General features: G+C 37.9%; 2 protein-coding genes across 2 annotated transcripts in view; both read right to left on the reverse strand.

Moving 5' to 3' along the window:
* Positions 1–8984, reverse strand: part of LOC122974520 (macrophage mannose receptor 1-like) — a 28278-nt gene extending 19294 nt beyond the window's left edge. The window contains exons 1-5 of the mRNA XM_044342556.1: positions 8613–8984; positions 7819–8195; positions 7010–7184; positions 6644–6735; positions 6115–6178 (exon numbers count right to left, since the gene is read on the reverse strand). Of these exons, the coding sequence (XP_044198491.1) occupies positions 6115–6178; positions 6644–6735; positions 7010–7184; positions 7819–8195; positions 8613–8646 (742 nt within the window). The 5' untranslated portion in view covers positions 8647–8984. The remainder of the gene's footprint in view (positions 1–6114; positions 6179–6643; positions 6736–7009; positions 7185–7818; positions 8196–8612) is intronic.
* A 167-nt stretch (positions 8985–9151) lies between these two features.
* LOC122973523 (actin filament-associated protein 1-like) overlaps positions 9152–21165 on the reverse strand; it is a 90294-nt gene continuing 78280 nt past the window's right edge. Inside the window, exon 17 of the mRNA XM_044341095.1 lies at positions 9152–9447. Coding sequence (XP_044197030.1) covers positions 9298–9447 — 150 coding nt within the window. The 3' untranslated portion in view covers positions 9152–9297. The remainder of the gene's footprint in view (positions 9448–21165) is intronic.

The following is a 21165-nucleotide window of genomic DNA, read 5'->3' on the forward strand; positions in this document are numbered from 1 at the left end:
GTGTGTGTGTGTGTGTGTGTGTGTGTGTGTGTGTGTGTGTGTGTGGGTCATTCACTGTCCCTCAGGTTGTGACATGTTGACACATATTGGACAGCAAGATTTTGAGATCATTAAGCTCTTTGAAATCTGTGTGTCTGTGTGTGTGTGTGTGTATGTCTATACTCACACACACACACACACACACACACACACACACACACGTATATATAGTAAGTAAAACATTTAAAGTATATCAACATAAATAAACAAAGGGAAGCTAGTATTTCCTTCAAACATTTACAAATAAATACTTGGTTTTGACCTTTTTGAACCCAAACTGAATCAGATTTTGAGTGAAAAGGAAACAAAGAGACTGGTGGTTGCTTGAAGAAGAAAGTAGAGCAGACAACACAAGTTGCACAACTTTGTGCACTAAACATGCTCCATAGTATAAAAGTTTCAAAAGGTTGTTATGTCTGTACGTTGTGGTACTTACAGTTTACTAAAACAGGCAACTTGTTCTGGTTCATGTGAATGCTATGCTTGTGTCCTCAACACGCTCTCAGACTGTATGAACAGTTTAAATAAATATAAACACAATTTCTTAAAAAGAAAAAAGAGGAAATAACATGAGACTGATGTGAGGGGTTGAGAGGTTTATGTTCTGTTTTTCTGCTCTCATTCCTGCAAAACAAACAAACAGAGACACACACTTAGTTTGCATGCTCCACATTTACATGGATTTGACTTTGATATTATCAAGAAAGGAAGCACAAGAGGAAGCATGATGTGCTTCACAGAGCTGAGCTACCAGGGAAGTTGCAGCCACAAACACTATATGAATAATATGCAAGATAAAACATCAGACATAAGTAAACACAATTAAAATACACATAAATAATACATTTGAGTTAAAAACCATTAACAACATTGTGAAGGAAAAACAGCTCAAATTCAATCAAATATGCACATAATGTTGTACAACACAGGAAATAATAGTAGACAATAGTGATGAAATTAAGACTCTTTTCATATTAAACAACATGACTGTGAGAGCTATAGCTTCAAACTGCTAATGTCTGTTTACTCTGTGTGTCTGTTTACATGTGTCTTCTGAACAAATTTAACAGTCTCATACCGTAGATGTTTTACCAAAGAAACTAAGTGACTAGTCAATACATAGATGAAAAGAGGGATGAAAAAACTTTGTCTCTATTCAAGACTTGATCCACAATGCTGTTAGCAAACTTCAAAATTCTGGCAAAAAGGAAACTTGAAAAAATGTTGGTTGTTACTTACAATTCTTAAAAGTTAAATCAAAATAAATTGCATACTGGATTCAGGTTTGAATAAAATGCTATTGAACCCCCACTCTAATAATCTGAGCTTTAGAGCCCTTAGATCCTGTGTGTGATGCTGCATTCCCCGTGAAATCTGACGGTAAGATTCTCCAGGACAGCGAGACCCCAAACCAACATGTGGGAAAAAATAAAAAGAGAGCATAGCCTTGATTATCAGGACACTGGTAAGACATGAACTGCCCAGAAACCCACTGAACTCACACCCACAGCCTTAAGCTGTCATTAATTACACCAGGACTAAGGGTATAACAGTACATGTATTCGTCCTGAACCGTCACAGTACGGACATTACGGTTCGGTGCATCCAGTTGTACGAAGAATACGCTCCGTGACCTTGACAATTACTTTCAAAATAGTTTAATAATCCACTTAGTCCGACATAAGGAACAATAACTCTAGAGCATGAGTTCCTAACATACTCATTGGTGTTTTAGCCAGCTTAGCCAAGGTAGCCTGGGTTACCCTGCCATCAGAATGACAAACAAGTGACCCATAATACTGACCAAGTGCAACACTACCATTAAAATATGTGCCTTTATCTCCTTAATGAAACAATACCATGTCCCCCTCCCCTCTCTGTGACGGTCGGCTTTTCGTTCGTTTCGTTTGTTCGTTTTTCGTCGTTCAGAACAACTATTTGATTTCTGACGTGTTCAGACAGCACGTCGTAAGAACCAGTTCTGAGAGATAAACATTTAGTTAAAATGTATTAAAGTAAAAGTAGTGGTTTGGTCCCTCTGACTGATATATTATTATATATTAAATCATTAGATTATTAATATGAAGCACCAGTTTGTCAGCAGCATGCTACAGTTGTAGCTACTAAGAGGTGGAGCTAGGTTTAATTACTTTATATACAGTTAGACCATAAATCAACATAAAACAGCTGTCAGCAGGTGTCCTGACTCCTTGCAAGAAACATAAAGGTTGTTTTCTGTTTTCCACAGCAGCAAAACTAAACTGCTTCAGTAATAGTTATAGTCAATGAGCCATTGTTGGATGTTTACATTTTTCAAAATGAAAGACCAAAATGGTATTTTCTACCTTTCTTTTTTCTTCCTGCTGTACCGAAATTGTACCGAACCGTGAAAACCGAGGTACACACCAAACCATGAATTTGGTGTACCATTACACCCCTAACCAGGACTATCATTCACCTCCATGTTCACCATCTTTTACTTTGGTCTGCCTGTTGATTTACCTGCTTCCAGACTGAGATTTGGTGTTATTTTCCTTATTTGTTGTGAGTTCCCCTCCTGACAGTTAGTATGGAGGTTTGTTTGAGTGTTTTTGGCTTGTTTGAGGAATTTGGTGTCATCTGGAGGGATTTTCTTCACTTGCAGCGATGATAGTGGGGGTTTAACTGGTGAAATAATCAGTATAACCAACAAGATGGATGCATAAGAGAGCTGGAGGCTGTCAGCTGCTGCTGCTGCCAGCTACTGCTACCACTGCTGCCTCTGCAAGCAGCTGTGAATGATGAAGGGTGAAATTCATCGGAAGCTGAAAGCTTAAAGAAATTGCTGAAGCAATTCTGATAACAGCTTTTAAAAAAAAAGCTGATATTAACTGAAACGCATTGTGTGTTTGTCAGTAAACGTCCCCATAAAGATAGAAAAAACAGTTTGTGTGTGTGTGTGTGTTTGTCAGTAAAGGTCCTGATAAAGATAGAAAAAACAGTTTGTGTGTGTGTGTGAATAAAAGTCTTCATAAAGACAGAAAAAACAATTATTGTCTTTATGTGTCAGTAATGTGTGTTTTAGTATGTGTGTGTGTTTCTATGTCAGTTTGTGTTACTGTATGCGCATGTACAGACACAACATGTATATATCTATATATGTACAGCATGTATGTATGTATGTACAGTATGTATGTACAATATGTACAGTTTATACTTTGAGCTGCATTTTTTGTATGAAAGGTGCAATACAAATAAAGTTATTATTATTATTGTTATTATTATTATTATTATTATTATTATTATTATTATTATTATTATTATTATTATGTACAGTATGTGGGACAGTATGCATGTATGTGTGTCATTTTCTGCCATTCACTTACATTGTAAAAATGTAAAAATATCTGAAAAAAGCTTAATGTTTGGATATATGAATGGTTTTTGTAGCTGAAAGTATGTAGGAGCAGTTACTGATCAAAAAATGTACGGAAGAATAATAAATAAATAAATAAATAAAGAAATAATAAAGAGTGAAGATAACAATGCTGTGAGAGCTAACTAGTAGACCTAACTTGACCCCACCATGCCCCTCAGAGTTAGCACACACTTCTTAACCTTTTACTATCTAAACTAAATGCAAATGAAATGATATGAAACATTCTGTTAGCAACGCTGTCTGTGTGGACACTGCGGGTGTGCGAGCCGCAGCAGTTCAGCGGTGCACACACACTGTTCAGGTGAAGGTAGGCTGTGTGTTCCAGGTGTTAGAGGCACCACACTGGGGAGGGGGTTGCTTCTGTCTCCCCATCTCAGGTGAGATAAATAAAGGTAAAAACGATGTCTGTTGCTCGTTCTTGTCTGGCCTCTCATCTTACATCTTTCTCATGCAGGCAGCCCGTTTGGCAGCAAGTGCTTTCTCCTCTACTCATCTGCGCTGTGCCTGAGTTTCTTCTCCAGAAATGCTGTGCAAGGTGAGTAATTTCTCCCCCCATCTCTGTTATCAACCTTACACTCTAACTGTGTCAGACACACAGGAGATTCTTCCCAGGTTCATGGTCACGGAAGGTTTCATCAGCGAAGGGTGACATCCACTCTCCAAGAAACCAGATTAAGATGAGTTGTTTATTATTACATCATTATCATTTGTGTCAAAAAAGGCCACTTAACACAGCTCCTATCTAAATGTTACAAGGCTGCAAATCAATACAAAACTACAAGTTCTTAGTTTAACCAAACTACATCCAAATAAGTCACTTTACTGAACTCAATACATGTTTTATTTTCTCTCTCTGTTATCTGTCTTCCTCAAATTCTCTCAAGCATCTCATGTAGAAATGCAATAGGACTCAGTAAATCATTACCAACAAAGAGAGAAATACAGGAGAGGTTCAATGACTCCTCTAAAATGAAGATATTTCAGATGTTTTGTCAAGCAAACCATTTTAATGATCCTATGGTAGTGAGATTATTTCAAAAGGGTAACATGCAATCAGCTGTAGTTCAGTAATACTACAACAACAAATCACATCCTCCCCTCTTGTTTTACATGTCTGTCTCTCACTTTGTTCCCACATTTACTAGACTCTCACTTTGTAGCCAACAATACACACATGCAAACACAAGAGTGCAGTGTTACATTTTAATTCTCACACACAGATACGTGGAGAGCTCAGCATGTATGCAATATGAAACACAGTATGTGCTCATGCAGTCATTGATAATTCACTATAATCCCACTATGTATCTGTATATTCTTTAGTTGTGTGTAATTATTTAGACCTGACATATTTACAGAGGTTTGGTGTGACGTTCACAACCATGTTTGTAGGAGCACATAGTTTGTCCAATGGTGTGTAAAATAACAGAGGTGCTCAGTCACATGACATGTTCCTGTCATCATCTGACAACAAACTAACTACATTTAATCAAATACTGTACTTCAGTACAATGTTGAGGTACTTGTACTCTATTTGAATGTTTCCATTTTTAGCCACTTATATTCCACAATATTTGAGGAAATATTATACATTTATTTAACACCTATAGTCACTAGTTACTTTACAGAATATTTTATTTAACATAAAAACACTCATGATATAAAATACAACACATTAAAGATTAAACCAGTGTTTCACTTGTCTTTTAACCTCTTTCCTCTCCCATCAATCATCTCACAACCCCTCAGATTTATCTTGGGACCCTTTGGAGGGGCCCAACCCCTAGGTTGGGAACCACTGGACTTAACTACCTACAGTTAAGTTTGCTGTATATAAAGTAGTTCAAACTAGCTCCACCTTAACCAGCTACGACAATAAAATGTTGTTCACACACTGATGCATCAGTATTAATAATCTAATAATGTCATATTAACGTCACTGCACAACCACTATTTTCACTTGTTATACTTCTACTACGTTTTACTCATCATACTTATGTTATATTGTAGTATTGCTGCTTTGAAGTAAAGGATGTAAAAACTTCTTCCTCCACTGGCTGTCATGGAGGGAATGTGAAGTGGATACATTTTGCTGTGTCAGCCTATATTATCAGCCTATATCATATTATTTATATAAGATACTCACACTTTTTCACACATGTGTCAGTTGTGTCTTTTCTTAGTTCTCTTGCCTTTTGCTAAAGTGTTTTTGTTTGAGTGCAGCAACAGAAGTCTACAGATTTCAAACGTTTGGATGGAAGGCCTTTGCAGACTACCAGTGCTCCCATTATCACCTAGATTACTTTATTATTCTGCAATAAATCACTGCCATAACTGTGTGTCTGTTGCTTTTATCAGGTTGGTTCACACACTGTAAACTTGAAGCCAAAGACTCATCTCATATGTTTTATTTGGAAGAAAAGTGACTTTGATTGAAACACTTCACACAGTAATATTGATGAGGAAGGATAAAACTCTTCTATACAGGATGTAGTCAAGGTTACGGTTAAGCTGATGATAGTGTATTGTTAGCAGATAGAGAATCAACATTCAACATGGATTACAGATAAGTAAAGCTGGGTTTTCATTTCAGAGCTCAGTCTTCTTTCTTTTTTTCTTCTTCTCTTCTTTTCCCTCCTTGTGGAAGACTTTCCCACCAGGCTGTTCTCTCCACTTCAGGGTGACTCCACTCACTCCTTGCTCCTTCAGTCTGTCCTGGAACTGGAAAACACAGATGGAAGCCATCTTGAAAACATCTTGTGATCACATGATAAACCTTTGTGTTATTGTTTTATGATCCTGATCTTAAAATAATTTATGGGAGAAATTGGTGTGGACTTTTCTCTTAAGAGGCAAAAACAGTTTACAAAAGAAATTTTCCATGAACATGTGGAGACAGTTTTTATCATTTCATGTGATCATGAGATCATGATTGTACAGTCACAAGAAAATAAATTATTATCACACTGGAATAATCATTTGTTATATCAAGATCACAAAAGGATCAATAGTTTGATTAATTAATAATTATCTCTTTTGTATCAAAGGTCATGGCTGCTTTCTGTTCTGCACTACTGAGGTTTCTGTGGGTGCATAAAAATCTCTTTCTACACCTGCACACCTGCTCCCACATATGTCACCTTGAAACTGTTTGTAACACTTTCAGGGTGGATTTTGGAGACTTGCCTTTTTCAGGATGTTTGCTTTCACAGCAGGGTCATTGAGATCCACAGAGGAGTCCTGCACCTTCATCCTCAGCTTAACTACCTGCCTCTTTACTGTTAGTGAGACACAGAATGAAAGGAGAAATGAATCATTCATCCTATTAGTTTTTTGATATTTACATTTTTTCATGTACATTCAAACATGATTTATACTAAAGTTATGCAGCATTCTCTGGCTTCCACTGAAGGACAGTAAGCCACTCACCAGGAGGGATGCTGTAGCAGACAAATGGAAATCTCTCTTCACAGGACATAAATGTCCATTGGTTTGATTCCTGCACACCACACATCATCGATCTGAGTGATCCTGAAACTGAATGTTTATCACCCCATGAGGTGAGTGAGTAGGCACTGCCATCAGACCAGTTATAAAGGAAGGAGTCAGGATCTCTGTACAGGCCGATCCATGCCCAGTCTTTCGTCAGCACCAAGTTGTGGATCTGCTGGTTCTCAGTGTTGTTCCTCACAGTGGCCAGGTCTATGAAGTTCTTCCTGCAGTACCTCTGAGCATTGGACCAGGTCATTCTTTCACTCATATAAACAAATTGAGGATCCAGCTGTGTTCCTGCAGTTAGTTTTGGGGGAAAGTGGAATTGTTGATATACTGAGTTTTTAAATAACATTTTAAAGCGGCTATAATCAATATTTTTTATGTCAACAATGTATCAAATGATAACATTTAATGTCAGACATGTTGCTCGTAGTGATGAACCTACAGAGAATTATCACCAGACTGCAGCTCAGCTTTACAAAGCTTTATAGTGAGCTTCTGCTCTTTACTGTTTTGGTTCACTCTCAGCGCTCTCACAGTGTTGTTTTCTGCCACAGCTGGTTCTAAAAAGTCACTGTACACTACCTGCTCAGCATCAAGCTGCAAACACACACAGTTAACAACTAGCTGGTGAACATAGTGGAACATTTAGCAGCTAAAGAGCCAGATATTTCCCTCAGGAGTTGGTAGAGAGCAAAAACAGAACTATCAGAGAGTGAATATTGGACTTGATAATGTTGCTCCACAACTTCTGGATGTGTAAATAAGCAACAACAATGTTGTGTTCATCACATCTTTCCACTGCTCCCAATTGGCCAAAAAATCTGTTAATGCAGGTTAAAGAAAGAAAACAGGCTTTGCTGTTACTTACCATTATAACAGATGAATGGATATTCAATTGCACAACCATCATCCCACCATCTTCCACTGTTTCCAATGTTCACGCAAAACTGACCCCCGCCAAAGTCTGGCTCATTGTCATCAAGATTTTCCCAGTTCTTATATTCAGCTCCACTCCCTCTGTACCCATCTGACCACTTCCAATCAATGTTACTGTACAGGCCAATCCAGACCTGACTAGCAGATGGAACTGTGTTGATGAGTTGGTTCATGTCTTCAGTGTTTTCAATGGTGGCCAGGTCTGTGTATGTCTCTCTGCAGTAGGTCTGAGCTTCAGTCCACTTCATGGGTTCAGCAACAAAGTGGTACTGATGGAGACGACATGTGGAGAAGATGGACCAGCCTGTGAGGAAAACACCACTTTTTAACATGTGAGGTGACTCTAACATTTTGTAATTATTACAGTAAAATGAAATTTTACTATATAATACTAATAATACGTCTGATGACTGAAATCCTTTATCCAATTAAAAGATCTAAAACCAAGGTCTAAAAAATGTATCATAAAAATGTGGCTTAAAACAAGATACAATTCAATTCATGACAGCTTCTACCAGACAACAAAAACACTGACGTACGCAAAAAGGGGATATGATGCTATTAATTGCCAATCAAATGAAACGGACCCTTACCTTGACTGAAATTACAGATTTCTCTGGGTTTGAACACAACTCAACAAAATATATAACATAGGTCTAGTCATTTTTAGACATTAGAATGCGGAAAAATTACATATTATACCTTTAAATATTTCACTGACCTGAGAGATACAGGAACAAAATCCTTTCCATCATGATGCTGCTCTGAGGTCTCTGTGTGTCGATGTTTACTCTTAAAAGGAAACTCTGCCTCTATATTAGCTGTTCTTAGGCAAATCTAGTCAAATACAACACCAGCTTCTCTTCTCTGTTAGGGGCAAAAGTCACTGGTCTGTTGCATTCTGTATGCAAAAAGTATCACATATGTAAATGTTTGTCTCCAAAACATTGGCATGTACCCACAGAGTATTCTTCTTATGATCTTATGCATGTATTTGTGTGTGTGTGTGTGTGTGTGTGTGTGTGTGTCTGGGTCATTCACTGTCCCTCAGGTTGTGGCATGTTGATACATATTGGACAGCAAGATTTTGAGGTCATCAAGCTCTCTCTCTCTCTCTCTCTCTCTCTCTCTCTCTCTCTCTCTATATATATATATATATATATATATATATATATATATATATATATATATATATAGTAAGTAAAACAGAATCAGAATTTGAGTGAAAAGGAAACAAAGAGACTGGTGGTTGCTTGAAGAAGAAAGTAGAGCAGACAACACAAGTTGCACAACTTTGTGCACTAAACATGCTCCATAGTATAAAAGTTTCAAAAGGTTGCTATTTCTGTATGTTGTGGTACTTACAGTTTACTAAAACAGGCAACTTGTTCTGGTTCATGTGAATGCTATGCTTGTGTCCTCAAAACACTCTCAGACTGTATGAACAGTTTAAATAAATATAAACACAATTTCTTAAAAAGAAAAAGAAAAAGGAAATAACATGAGACTGATGTGAGGGGTTGAGAGGTTAATGTGCTGTTCTTCTGCTCCCATTCCTGCAAGACAAACAAAGAGAGAGACACACTTAGTTTGCATGCTCCACATTTACATGAATTTGACTTTGACATTATCAAGAAAGCAAACAAAACTTTATTTATATCATACATTTCATTCCAGGAGGAAGCACAATGTGCTTCACAGAGATGAGCTACCAGGGACGTTGCAGCCACAAACACTATATGAATAATGTACAAGATAAAACATTTCAATGATTTAAAGGGGAGTTTGTAGTGGATTAAATGTTCAAACCACAAACACAAACTTATTTTTATCCAAAAGTGAAAAAGATAGAATAGCTTCACTTCTAGTGTGTTGTGTTTGACACACTGCTCCTCCTCTCCTGCTCTCTCCACCCTGACACACAGCTTGGCGTGGCATTGCTGCCACAAGTGTGATGTTCTTCTTTCCCTATTTGCTGATCCATATACTAGTTATTGTGACTTAACACAGTTTCCAGTACTACAGGTACTACACTGGTCATAAAAAATATAGTAAAAATTAGTAATTATTATTTTCAGGGATTTGATCCCATTCAGCCACAAGAGCATTAGTGAGATCCAACACTGATGTTGGGTGATAAGACGATGTGTTAATTCCACTCAAAGTGGGAAAATGTCCTCATGAACTTTGTGCATGAGGGGACTCATGTTGAAACAGGACTGCAAAAACTGTCCTAGTATATTGCAAACCATTATACATCAGTCTGGTCCCAGTCTACATTGTGAGCTCTGACTTTGGTCTTCCTGAGGACGTGTCCACGGACTGGTGAGGCCTTCTGGCTGCCCTGCTGCCGACGGAGCAATGAGGCACTGTTGACCAGCAGGGAGCAGGAGTCAGTGTCACTGGTGTCACAGCTGGAGAAAGGAGAGGACTCCTGGGTCTGTCGCAACATCCCCAGTGACTACAAACACACACACACACACACACACTCACACACTCACACACACACACACACACACACACACACACACATATATACACACACACACACACACACATATACACAGAGGGAAAAAATTAGACAGGTAATGGCGGCATGCAGGTAGTTGTTTGCAATTGAATGTAAACTGCTGTGGGAGTAATGAAGCACCACAGGGCAGTAAAAGACAGCATAGTACAGCTCAGTGTTCTGACCTGGAGGTCAGAGGAGCCAGCTTTCAGTTTGATAGTGAGGCCAAGGGTGACGCCTCCACTCAGGGCCTTCTTCAGACTCTCCTTCACCTTCATCAGCTCCAGCTCCGGGTTCACCCTTTCCTCCTCCCTTTGCCTGCACTCATCCTCCACCTTCTTCAGTCGCTCCGACAGGGAGCCATGACAACGTTTGCCTAATGGAGAAAGAGAGACAGGATTTTTATCATGTTAATAAACTTGTACATGGTAACATCTTGAATGGAGAGGTTTGAGAACTTTTTCCACATTCGAGACTTGTTTCTTCATTTGATGTGTGAAACCCCCTCCCCACACATCTTTCAGAGTCCTATGATTATTGTAACTTTCAATTTTGAACAGCTATAAACACTTTTGGATTGAATCTTAAAACACAATAAAGCTTTGTCATTTAACAACAAGCACTTTTTCAACAGAAGTCTATGTGTTTTACCGGCAGCAGCCTCCACAGCAGTGCGCAGTTCTCTCCTCTCCTTCTTCAGATGAGTCAGATGGTTCCTGATCTCCTGCTTCTTCTTCATCAGCTCTTCCCTCTTTATCAGCTTCATCATCAGCTCTTCTTCTTTGGCCTGCAGCCACTTGGCGTCAGTCTCCACGCAGTTCTTCCTGTACTTACACTGCTCCACATCTGTAAAATGACGACTGGATGTGAAGAAACTGAATGCAAGAGGCTGGTGTCCAAAAATGATGAAACTGCTGAGTCATCTGCCTGTTTGTGTTTGTGCTGCCAGTGTTGAAATCATAAAGACGAGGATCAGGTACTCTGCTCTGGATTGGATACACATTTTAATGCACAGGAAGTCAGAAGAAACTCTTTCTAGTTTGACAGCCATGTATTTTACAAACTTTGACATTGAACCTGTTACATTAGATAATCCCATTCAACTGACCTTCACATAACTAAGATGAATTTGCTCTGAATTGAAATTGGGTAAATTAAGACTCTTTTCATATTAAACAACATGACTGTGAGAGCTATAGCTTCAAACTGCTAATGTCTGTTTACTCCAACACAAAACATGTGTCTTCTGAGCAAATTTAACAGTCTCATACTGTAGATGTTTTACCAAAGAAACTAAGTGACGAGTCAATACATAGATGAAAAGAGGGATGAAAAAACTTTCTCTCTATTCAAGACTTGATCCACAATGCTATTAGCAAACTTCAAAATTCTGGCAAAAAGGAAACTTGAAAAAATGTTGGTTGTTACTTACTATTCTTAAAAGTTAAATCAACCAAGATTCTTCCCAGGTTCATGGTCACGGAAGGATTCATCACCGAAGGGTGACATCCACTCTCCAAGAAACCAGATTAAGATGAGTAATTTATTATTACATCATTATCACTTGTGTCAAAAAAGGCCACTTAACACAGCTCCTATCTAAATCTTTCAAGGCTACAAATCAATAAAAAACTCCAGGTTCTTAGTTTAACCAAACTACATCCAAATAAGTCACTTTACTGAACTCAAAACATGTTTTATTTTCTCTCTGTTATCTGTCTTCCTCAAATTCTCTCAAGCATCTCATGTAGAAATGCAATAGGACTCAGTAAATCATTACCAACAAAGAGAGAAATACAGGAGAGGTTCAATGACTCCTCTAAAATGAAGATATTTCAGATGTTTTCTCAAGCAAACCATTTTAATGATCCTATGGTAGTAAGATTATTTCTAAAGGGTAACATGCAATCAGCTGTAGTTCAGTAAAACTACAACAACAAATCACATCCTCCCCTCTTGTTTTACATGTCTGTCTCTCACTTTGTTCCCACATTTACTAGACTCTCACTTTGAAGCCAACAATACACACATGCAAACACAAGAGTGCAGTGTTGCATTTTAATTCTCACACACAGATACGTGAAGAGCTCAGCATGTATGCAATATGAAACACAGTATGTGCTCATGCAGTCATTGATAATTCACTATAATCCCACTATGTATCTGTATATTCTTTAGTTGTGTGTAATTATTTAGACCTGACATATTTACAGAGGTTTGGTGTGACATTCACAACCATGTTTGTAGGAGCACATAGTTTGTCCAATGGTGTGTAAAATAACAGAGGTGCTCAGTCACATGACATGTTCCTGTCTTCATCTGACAACAAACTAAGCACATTTAATCAAATACTGTTCTTCAGTACAATTTTGAGGTACTTGTACTCTATTTGAATGTTTCCATTTTTAGCCACTTATACTCCACAATATTTGAGGAAATATTATACATTTATTGAACACCTATAGTCACTAGTTACTGTACAGAATATTTTATTTAACATAAAAACACTCATGATATAAAATACAACACATTAAAGATTAAACCAGTGTTTCATTTGTCTTTTAACCTCTTTCCTCTCCCATCAATCATCTCACAACCCCTCAGATTTATCTTGGGACCCTTTGGAGGGGCCCAACCCCTAGGTTGGGAACCACTGGACTTAACTACCTACAGTTAAGTTTGCTGTATATAAAGTAGTTCAAACTAGCTCCACCTTAACCAGCTACGACAATAAAATGTTGTTCACACACTGATGCATCAGTATTAATAATCTAATAATGTCATATTAACGTCACTGCACAACCACTATTTTCACTTGTTATACTTCTACTACGTTTTACTCATCATACTTATGTTATATTGTAGTATTGCTGCTTTGAAGTAAAGGATGTAAAAACTTCTTCCTCCACTGGCTGTCATGGAGGGAATGTGAAGTGGATACATTTTGCTGTGTCAGCCTATATTATCAGCCTATATCATATTATCTATATAAGATACTCACACTTTTTGATACATTTGTCAGTTGTGTCTTTTCTTAGTACTCTTGCCTTTTGCTAAAGTGTTTTTGTTTGATTGCAGCAACAGAAGTCTACAGATTTCAAAAGTTTGGATGGAAGGCCTTTGCAGACTACCAGTGCTCCCATTATCACCTAGATTACTTTATTATTCTGCAATAAATCACTGCCATAACTGTGTGTCTGTTGCTTTTATCAGGTCGGTTCACACACTGTAAACTTGAAGCCAAAGACTCATCTCATATGTTTTATTTGGAATAAAAGTGACTTTGATTGAAACACTTCACACAGTAATATTGATGAGGAAGGATAAAACTCTTCTATACAGGATGTAGTCAAGGTTACGGTTAAGCTGATGATAGTATATTGTTAGCAGATAGAGAATCAACATTCAACATGGATTACAGATAAGTAAAGCTGGGTTTTCATTTCAGAGCTCAGTCTTCTTTCTTTTTTTCTTCTTCTCTTCTTTTCCCTCCTTGTGGAAGACTTTCCCATCAGGCTGTTCTCTCCACTTCAGGGTGACTCCACTCACTCCTTGCTCCTTCAGTCTGTCCTGGAACTGGAAAACACAGATGGAAGCCATCTTGAAAACATCTTGTGATCACATGATAAACCTTTGTGTTATTGTTTTATGATCCTGATCTTAAAATAATTTATGGGAGAAGTTGGTGTGGACTTTTCTCTTAAGAGGCAAAAACAATTTACAAAAGAAATTTTCCATGAACATGTGGAGACAGTTTGGATCATTTCATGTGATCATGAGATAATGATTGTACAGTCACAAGAAAATAAATTATTATCACACTGGAATAATCATTTGTTATATCAAGATCACAAAAGGATCAATAGTTTGATTAATTAATAATTATCTCTTTTGTATCAAAGGTCATGGCTGCTTTCTGTTCTGCACTACTGAGGTTTCTGTGGGTGCATAAAAATCTCTTTCTACACCTGCACACCTGCTCCCACATATGTCACCTTGAAACTGTTTGTAACACTTTCAGGGTGGATTTTGGAGACTTGCCTTTTTCAGGATGTTTGCTTTCACAGCAGGGTCATTGAGATCCACAGAGGAGTCCTGCACCTTCATCCTCAGCTTAACTACCTGCCTCTTTACTGTTAGTGAGACACAGAATGAAAGGAGAAATGAATCATTCATTTGCTGTCCTATTAGTTCTGTGATATTTACATTTTTTCATGTACATTCAAACATGATTTATGCTAAAGTTATGCAGCATTCTATGGCTTCCACTGAAGGACAGTAAACCACTCACCAGGGATGCTGTAGCAGACAAATGGAAATCTCTCTTCACAGGACATAAATGTCCATTGGTTTAATTCCTGCACACCACACATCATTGATCTGAGTGATCCTGAAACTGAATGTTTATCACCCCATGTGGTGAGTGAGTAGGCACTGCCATCAGACCAGTTATAAAGGAAGGAGTCAGGATCTCTGTACAGGCCGATCCATGGCCAGTCTCCAGGTGGGATCAAATTCCGAACCTCCTGGTTCTCATTGTCGTTCCTCACAGTGGCCAGGTCTATGAAGTTCTCCCTGCAGTACCTCTGAGCATTGGACCAGTTCATTCGTGGTGTCACAAAAACAAATTTAGGATCCAGCTGTATTCCTGCAGTTAAATTATTGGGAGGAAAATTAATCTTTGAGTTGACGTCCTGATAATCATTATTAGAGAAGAAATAAAGCTTTGCTGGGTACTTACCTTTATAACAGACGAAATAACGTCTATCCGTGCAATAATCACCATACCATGAAGGATTAAAATTTCCAGTGGTTACACAGAGGGCATCAGCCCTGAAATCTGGATCTTGTGATCCCCAGTTCCTATATTCAGCCCCACTCCCTCTGTACCCATCTGACCACTTCCAATCAATGACTCTGTACAGGCCAATCCAGACTTGACTGTTATTACCAGCAGATGGAACTGTGTTGATGAGTTGGTTCATGTCTTCAGTGTTTTCAATGGTGACCAGGTCTGTGTATGTCTCTCTGCAGTAGGTCTGAGCTTCAGTCCAATTCATGCGCTCAGAAACAAAGTGGTACTGATGGAGACGACATGTGGAGAAGATGGACCAGCCTGTGAGGAAAACACCACTTTTTAACATGTAAGGTGACTCTAACATTTTGTAATTATTACAGTAAAATGAAATTTTACTATATAATACTAATAATACGTCTGATGACTGAAATCCTTTATCCAATTAAAAGATCTAAAACCAAGGTCTAAAAAATGTATCATAAAAATGTGGCTTAAAACAAGATACAATTCAATTCATGACAGCTTCTACCAGACAACAAAAACACTGACGTACGCAAAAAGGGGATATGATGCTATTAATTGCCAATCAAATGAAACGGACCCTTACCTTGACTGAAATTACAGATTTCTCTGGGTTTGAACACAACTCAACAAAATATATAACATAGATCTAGTCATTTTTAGACATTAGAATGCGGAAAAATTACATATTATACCTTTAAATATTTCACTGACCTGAGAGATACAGGAACAAAATCCTTTCCATCATGATGCTGCTCTGATGTCTCTGTGTGTCGATGTTTACTCTTAAAAGGAAACTCTGCCTCTATATTAGCTGTTTTTAGGCAAATCTAGTCAAATACAACACCAGCTTCTCTTCTCTGTTAGGGGCAAAACTCACTGGTCTGTTGCATTCCGTATGCAAAAAGTATCACATATGTAAATGTTTGTCTCCAAAACATTGGCATGTACCCACAGAGTATTCCTCAGTAGAAAGTAGTTGTCCTCTTATGATCTTATGCATGTATTTGTGTGTGTGTGTGTGTGTGTGTGTGTGTGTGCGTGTGTGTGTGTGTGTGTGTGTGTGTGTGTGTGTGTGTGTGGGTCATTCACTGTCCCTCAGGTTGTGACATGTTGACACATATTGGACAGCAAGATTTTGAGGTCATCAAGCTCTCTCTCTCTCTCTCTCTCTCTCTCTCTATATATATATATATATATATACACAAATATATAGTAAGTAAAACAGAATCAGAATTTGAGTGAAAAGGAAACAAAGAGACTGGTGGTTGCTTGAAGAAGAAAGTAGAGCAGACAACACAAGTTGCACAACTTTGTGCACTAAGCATGCTCCATAGTATAAACGCTTCAAAAGGTTGTTATGTCTGTACGTTGTGGTACTTACAGTTTACTAAAACAGGCAACTTGTTCTGGTTCATGTGAATGCTATGCTTGTGTCCTCAAAACACTCTCAGACTGTATGAACAGTTTTAAATAAATATAAACACAATTTCTTAAAAAGAAAAAAGAGGAAATAACATGAGACTGATGTGAGGGGTTGAGAGGTTTATGTACTGTTTTTCTGCTCTCATTCCTGCAAAACAAACAAACAGAGACGCACACTTAGTTTGCATGCTCCACATTTACATGGATTTGACTTTGATATTATCAAGAAAGGAAGCACAAGAGGAAGCATGATGTGCTTCACAGAGCTGAGCTACCAGGGAAGTTGCAGCCACAAACACTATATGAATAATGTGCAAGATAAAACATCAGACATAAGTAAACACAAACAAAATACACATAAATAATACATTTGAGTTAAAAACCATTAACAACATTGTGAAGGAAAAACAGCTCAAATTCAATCAAATATGCACATAATGTTGTACAACACAGGAAATAATAGTAGACAATAGTGATGAAATTAAGACTCTTTTCATATTAAACAACATGACTGTGAGAGCTATAGCTTCAAACTGCTAATGTCTGTTTACTCCAACACAAAACATGTGTCTTCTGAACAAATTTAACAGTCTCATACCGTAGATGTTTTACCAAAGAAACTAAGTGACTAGTCAATACATAGATGAAAAGAGGGGTGAGAAGACTTTCTCTCTATTCAAGACTTGATCCACAATGCTGTTAGCAAACTTCAAAATTCTGGCAAAAAGGAAACTTGAAAAAATGTTGGTTGTTACTTACTATTCTTAAAAGTTAAATCAAAATAAATTGCATACTGGATTCAGGTTTGAATAAAATGCTATTGAACCCCCACTCTAATAATCTGAGCTTTAGAGCCCTTAGATCCTGTGTGTGATGCTGCATTCCCCGTGAAATCTGACGGTAAGATTCTCCAGGACAGCGAGACCCCAAACCAACATGTGGGAAAAAATAAAAAGAGAGCATAGCCTTGATTATCAGGACACTGGTAAGACATGAACTGCCCAGAAACCCACTGAACTCACACCCACAGCCTTAAGCTGTCATTAATTACACCAGGACTAAGGGTATAACAGTACATGTATTCGTCCTGAACCGTCACAGTACGGACATTACGGTTCGGTGCATCCAGTTGTACGAAGAATACGCTCCGTGACCTTGACAATTACTGTCAAAATAGTTTAATAATCCACTTAGTCCGACATAAGGAACAATAACTCTAGAGCATGAGTTCCTAACATACTCATTGGTATTTTAGCCAGCTTAGCCAAGGTAGCCTGGGTTACCCTGCCATCAGAATGACAAACAAGTGACCCATAATACTGACCAAGTGCAACACTACCATTAAAATATGTGCCTTTATCTCCTTAATGAAACAATACCATGTCCCCCTCCCCTCTCTGTGACGGTCGGCTTTTCGTTCGTTTCGTTTGTTCGTTTTTCGTCGTTTCGTCTATTTGATTTCTGACGTGTTCAGACAGCACGTCGTAAGAACCAGTTCTGAGAGATAAACACTTAGTTAAAATGTATTAAAGTAAAAGTAGTGGTTTGGTCCCTCTGACTGATATATTATTATATATTAAATCATTAGATTATTAATATGAAGCACCAGTTTGTCAGCAGCATGCTACAGTTGTAGCTACTGGAGGTGGAGCTAGTTTGAATTACTTTATATACAGTTAGACCATAAATCAACATAAAACAGCTGTCAGCAGGTGTCCTGACTCCTTGCAAGAAACATAAAGGTTGTTTTCTGTTTTCCACAGCAGCAAAACTAAACTGCTTCAGTAATAGTTATAGTCAATGAGCCATTGTTGGATGTTTACATTTTTTAAAATGAAAGACCAAAATGGTATTTTCTACCTTTCTTTTTTCTTCCTGCTGTACCGAAATTGTACCGAACCGTGACCCCAAAACCGAGGTACATACCAAACCATGAATTTGGTGTACCGTTACACCCCTAACCAGGACTATCATTCACCTTCATGTTCACCATCTTTTACTTTGGTCTGCCTGTTGATTTACCTGCTTCCAGACTGAGATTTGGTGTTATTTTCCTTATTTGTTGTGAGTTTCCCTCCTGACAGTTAGTATGGAGGTTTGTTTGAGTGTGTTTGGCTTGTTTGAGGAATTTGGTGTCATCTGGAGGGATTTTCTTCACTTGCAGCGATGACAGCGGGGGTTTAACTGGTAAAATAATCAGTATAACCAACAAGATGGATGCATAAGAGAGCTGGAGGCTGTCAGCTGCTGCTGCTGCCAGCTACTGCTACCACTGCTGCCTCTGCAAGCAGCTGTGAATGATGAAGGGTGAAATTCATTGGAAGCTGAAAGCTTAAAGAAATTGCTGAAGCAATTCTGATAACAGCTTTTAAAAAAAAAAGCTGATTTTAACTGAAACGCATTGTGTCCCCATAAAGATAGGTCCCCATAAAGATAGAAAAAACAGTTTGTGTGTGTGTGTGTTTGTCAGTAAAGGTCCTGATAAAGATAGAAAAAACAGTTTGTGTGTGTGTGAATAAAAGTCTTCATAAAGACAGAAAAAACAATTCTTGTCTTTATGTGTCAGTAATGTGTGTTTTAGTATGTGTGTGTGTTTCTATGTCAGTTTGTGTTACTGTATGCGCATGTACAGACACAACATGTACAACAACATCTATATATGTACAGCATGTATGTATGTATGTACAGTATGTATGTACAATATGTACAGTTTATACTTTGAGCTGCATTTTTTGTATGAAAGGTGCAATACAAATAAAGTTATTATTATTATTGTTATTATTATTATTATTGTTATTATTATTATTATTATTATTATTATTATTATTATTATTATTATTATGTACAGTGTGTGGGACAGTATGCATGTATGTGTGTCATTTTCTGCCATTCACTTACATTGTAAAAATGTAAAAATATCTGAAACAAGCTTAATGTTTGGATATATGAATGGTTTTTGTAGCTGAAAGTATGTAGGAGTAGTTACTGGTCAAAAAATGTACGGAAGAATAATAAATAAATAAAGAAATAAAGAAATAATAAAGAGTGAAGATAACAATGCTGTGAGAGCTAACTAGTAGACCTAACTTGACCCCACCATGCCCCTCAGAGTTAGCACACACTTCTTAACCTTTTACTATCTAAACTAAATGCAAATGAAATGATATGAAACATTCTGTTAGCAACGCTGTCTGTGTGGACACTGCGGGTGTGCGAGCCGCAGCAGTTCAGCGGTGCACACACACTGTTCAGGTGAAGGTAGGCTGTGTGTTCCAGGTGTTAGAGGCACCACACTGGGGAGGGGGTTGCTTCTGTCTCCCCATCTCAGGTGAGATAAATAAAGGTAAAAATGATGTCTGTTGCTCGTTCTTGTCTGGCCTCTCATCTTACATCTTTCTCATGCAGGCAGCCCGTTTGGCAGCAGGTGCTTTCTCCTCTACTCATCTGCGCTGTGCCTGAGTTTCTTCCCCAGAAATGCTGCGCAAGGTGAGTAATTTCTCCCCCCATCTCTGTTATCAACCTTACACTCTAACTGTGTCAGACACACAGGAGATTCTTCCCAGGTTCATGGTCACGGAAGGTTTCATCACCGAAGGATGGCATCCACTCTCCAAGAAACCAGATTAAGATGAGTTGTTTATTATTACATCATTATCACTTGTGTCAAAAAAGGCCACTTAACACAGCTCCTATCTAAATGTTACAAGGCTGCAAATCAATACAAAACTACAAGTTCTTAGTTTAACCAAACTACATCCAAATAAGTCACTTTACTGAACTCAATACATGTTTTATTTTCTCTCTCTGTTATCTGTCTTCCTCAAATTCTCTCAAGCATCTCATGTAGAAATGCAATAGGACTCAGTAAATCATTACCAACAAAGAGAGAAATACAGGAGAGGTTCAATGACTCCTCTAAAATGAAGATATTTCAGATGTTTTCTCAAGCAAACCATTTTAATGATCCTATGGTAGTAAGATTATTTCTAAAGGGTAACATGCAATCAGCTGTAGTTTAGTAAAACTACAACAACAAATCACATCCTCCCCTCTTGTTTTACATGTCTGTCTCTCACTTTGTTCCCACATTTACTAGACTCTCACTTTGAAGCCAACAATACACACATGCAAACACAAGAGTGCAGTGTTACATTTTAATTCCCACACACAGATCCGTGGAGAGCTCAGCATGTATGCAATATGAAACACAGTATGTGCTCATGCAGTCACTGATAATTCACTATAATCCCACTATGTATCTGTATATTCTTTAGTTGTGTGTAATTATTTAGACCTGACATATTTACAGAGGTTTGGTGTGACGTTCACAACCATGTTTGTAGGAGCAAAATAACAGAGGTGCTCAGTCACATGACATGTTCCTGTCATCATCTGACAACAAACTAACTACATTTACTCAAATACTGTACTTTAGTACAATTTTGAGGTACTTGTACTTTACTTGAATATTTCCATTTTTAGCAACTTGTACTTCACAATATTTGAGGAAATATTATACAT

Source organism: Thunnus albacares, chromosome 22 (assembly GCF_914725855.1).
Source record: "Thunnus albacares chromosome 22, fThuAlb1.1, whole genome shotgun sequence".
Lineage (NCBI taxonomy): Eukaryota > Metazoa > Chordata > Actinopteri > Scombriformes > Scombridae > Thunnus > Thunnus albacares.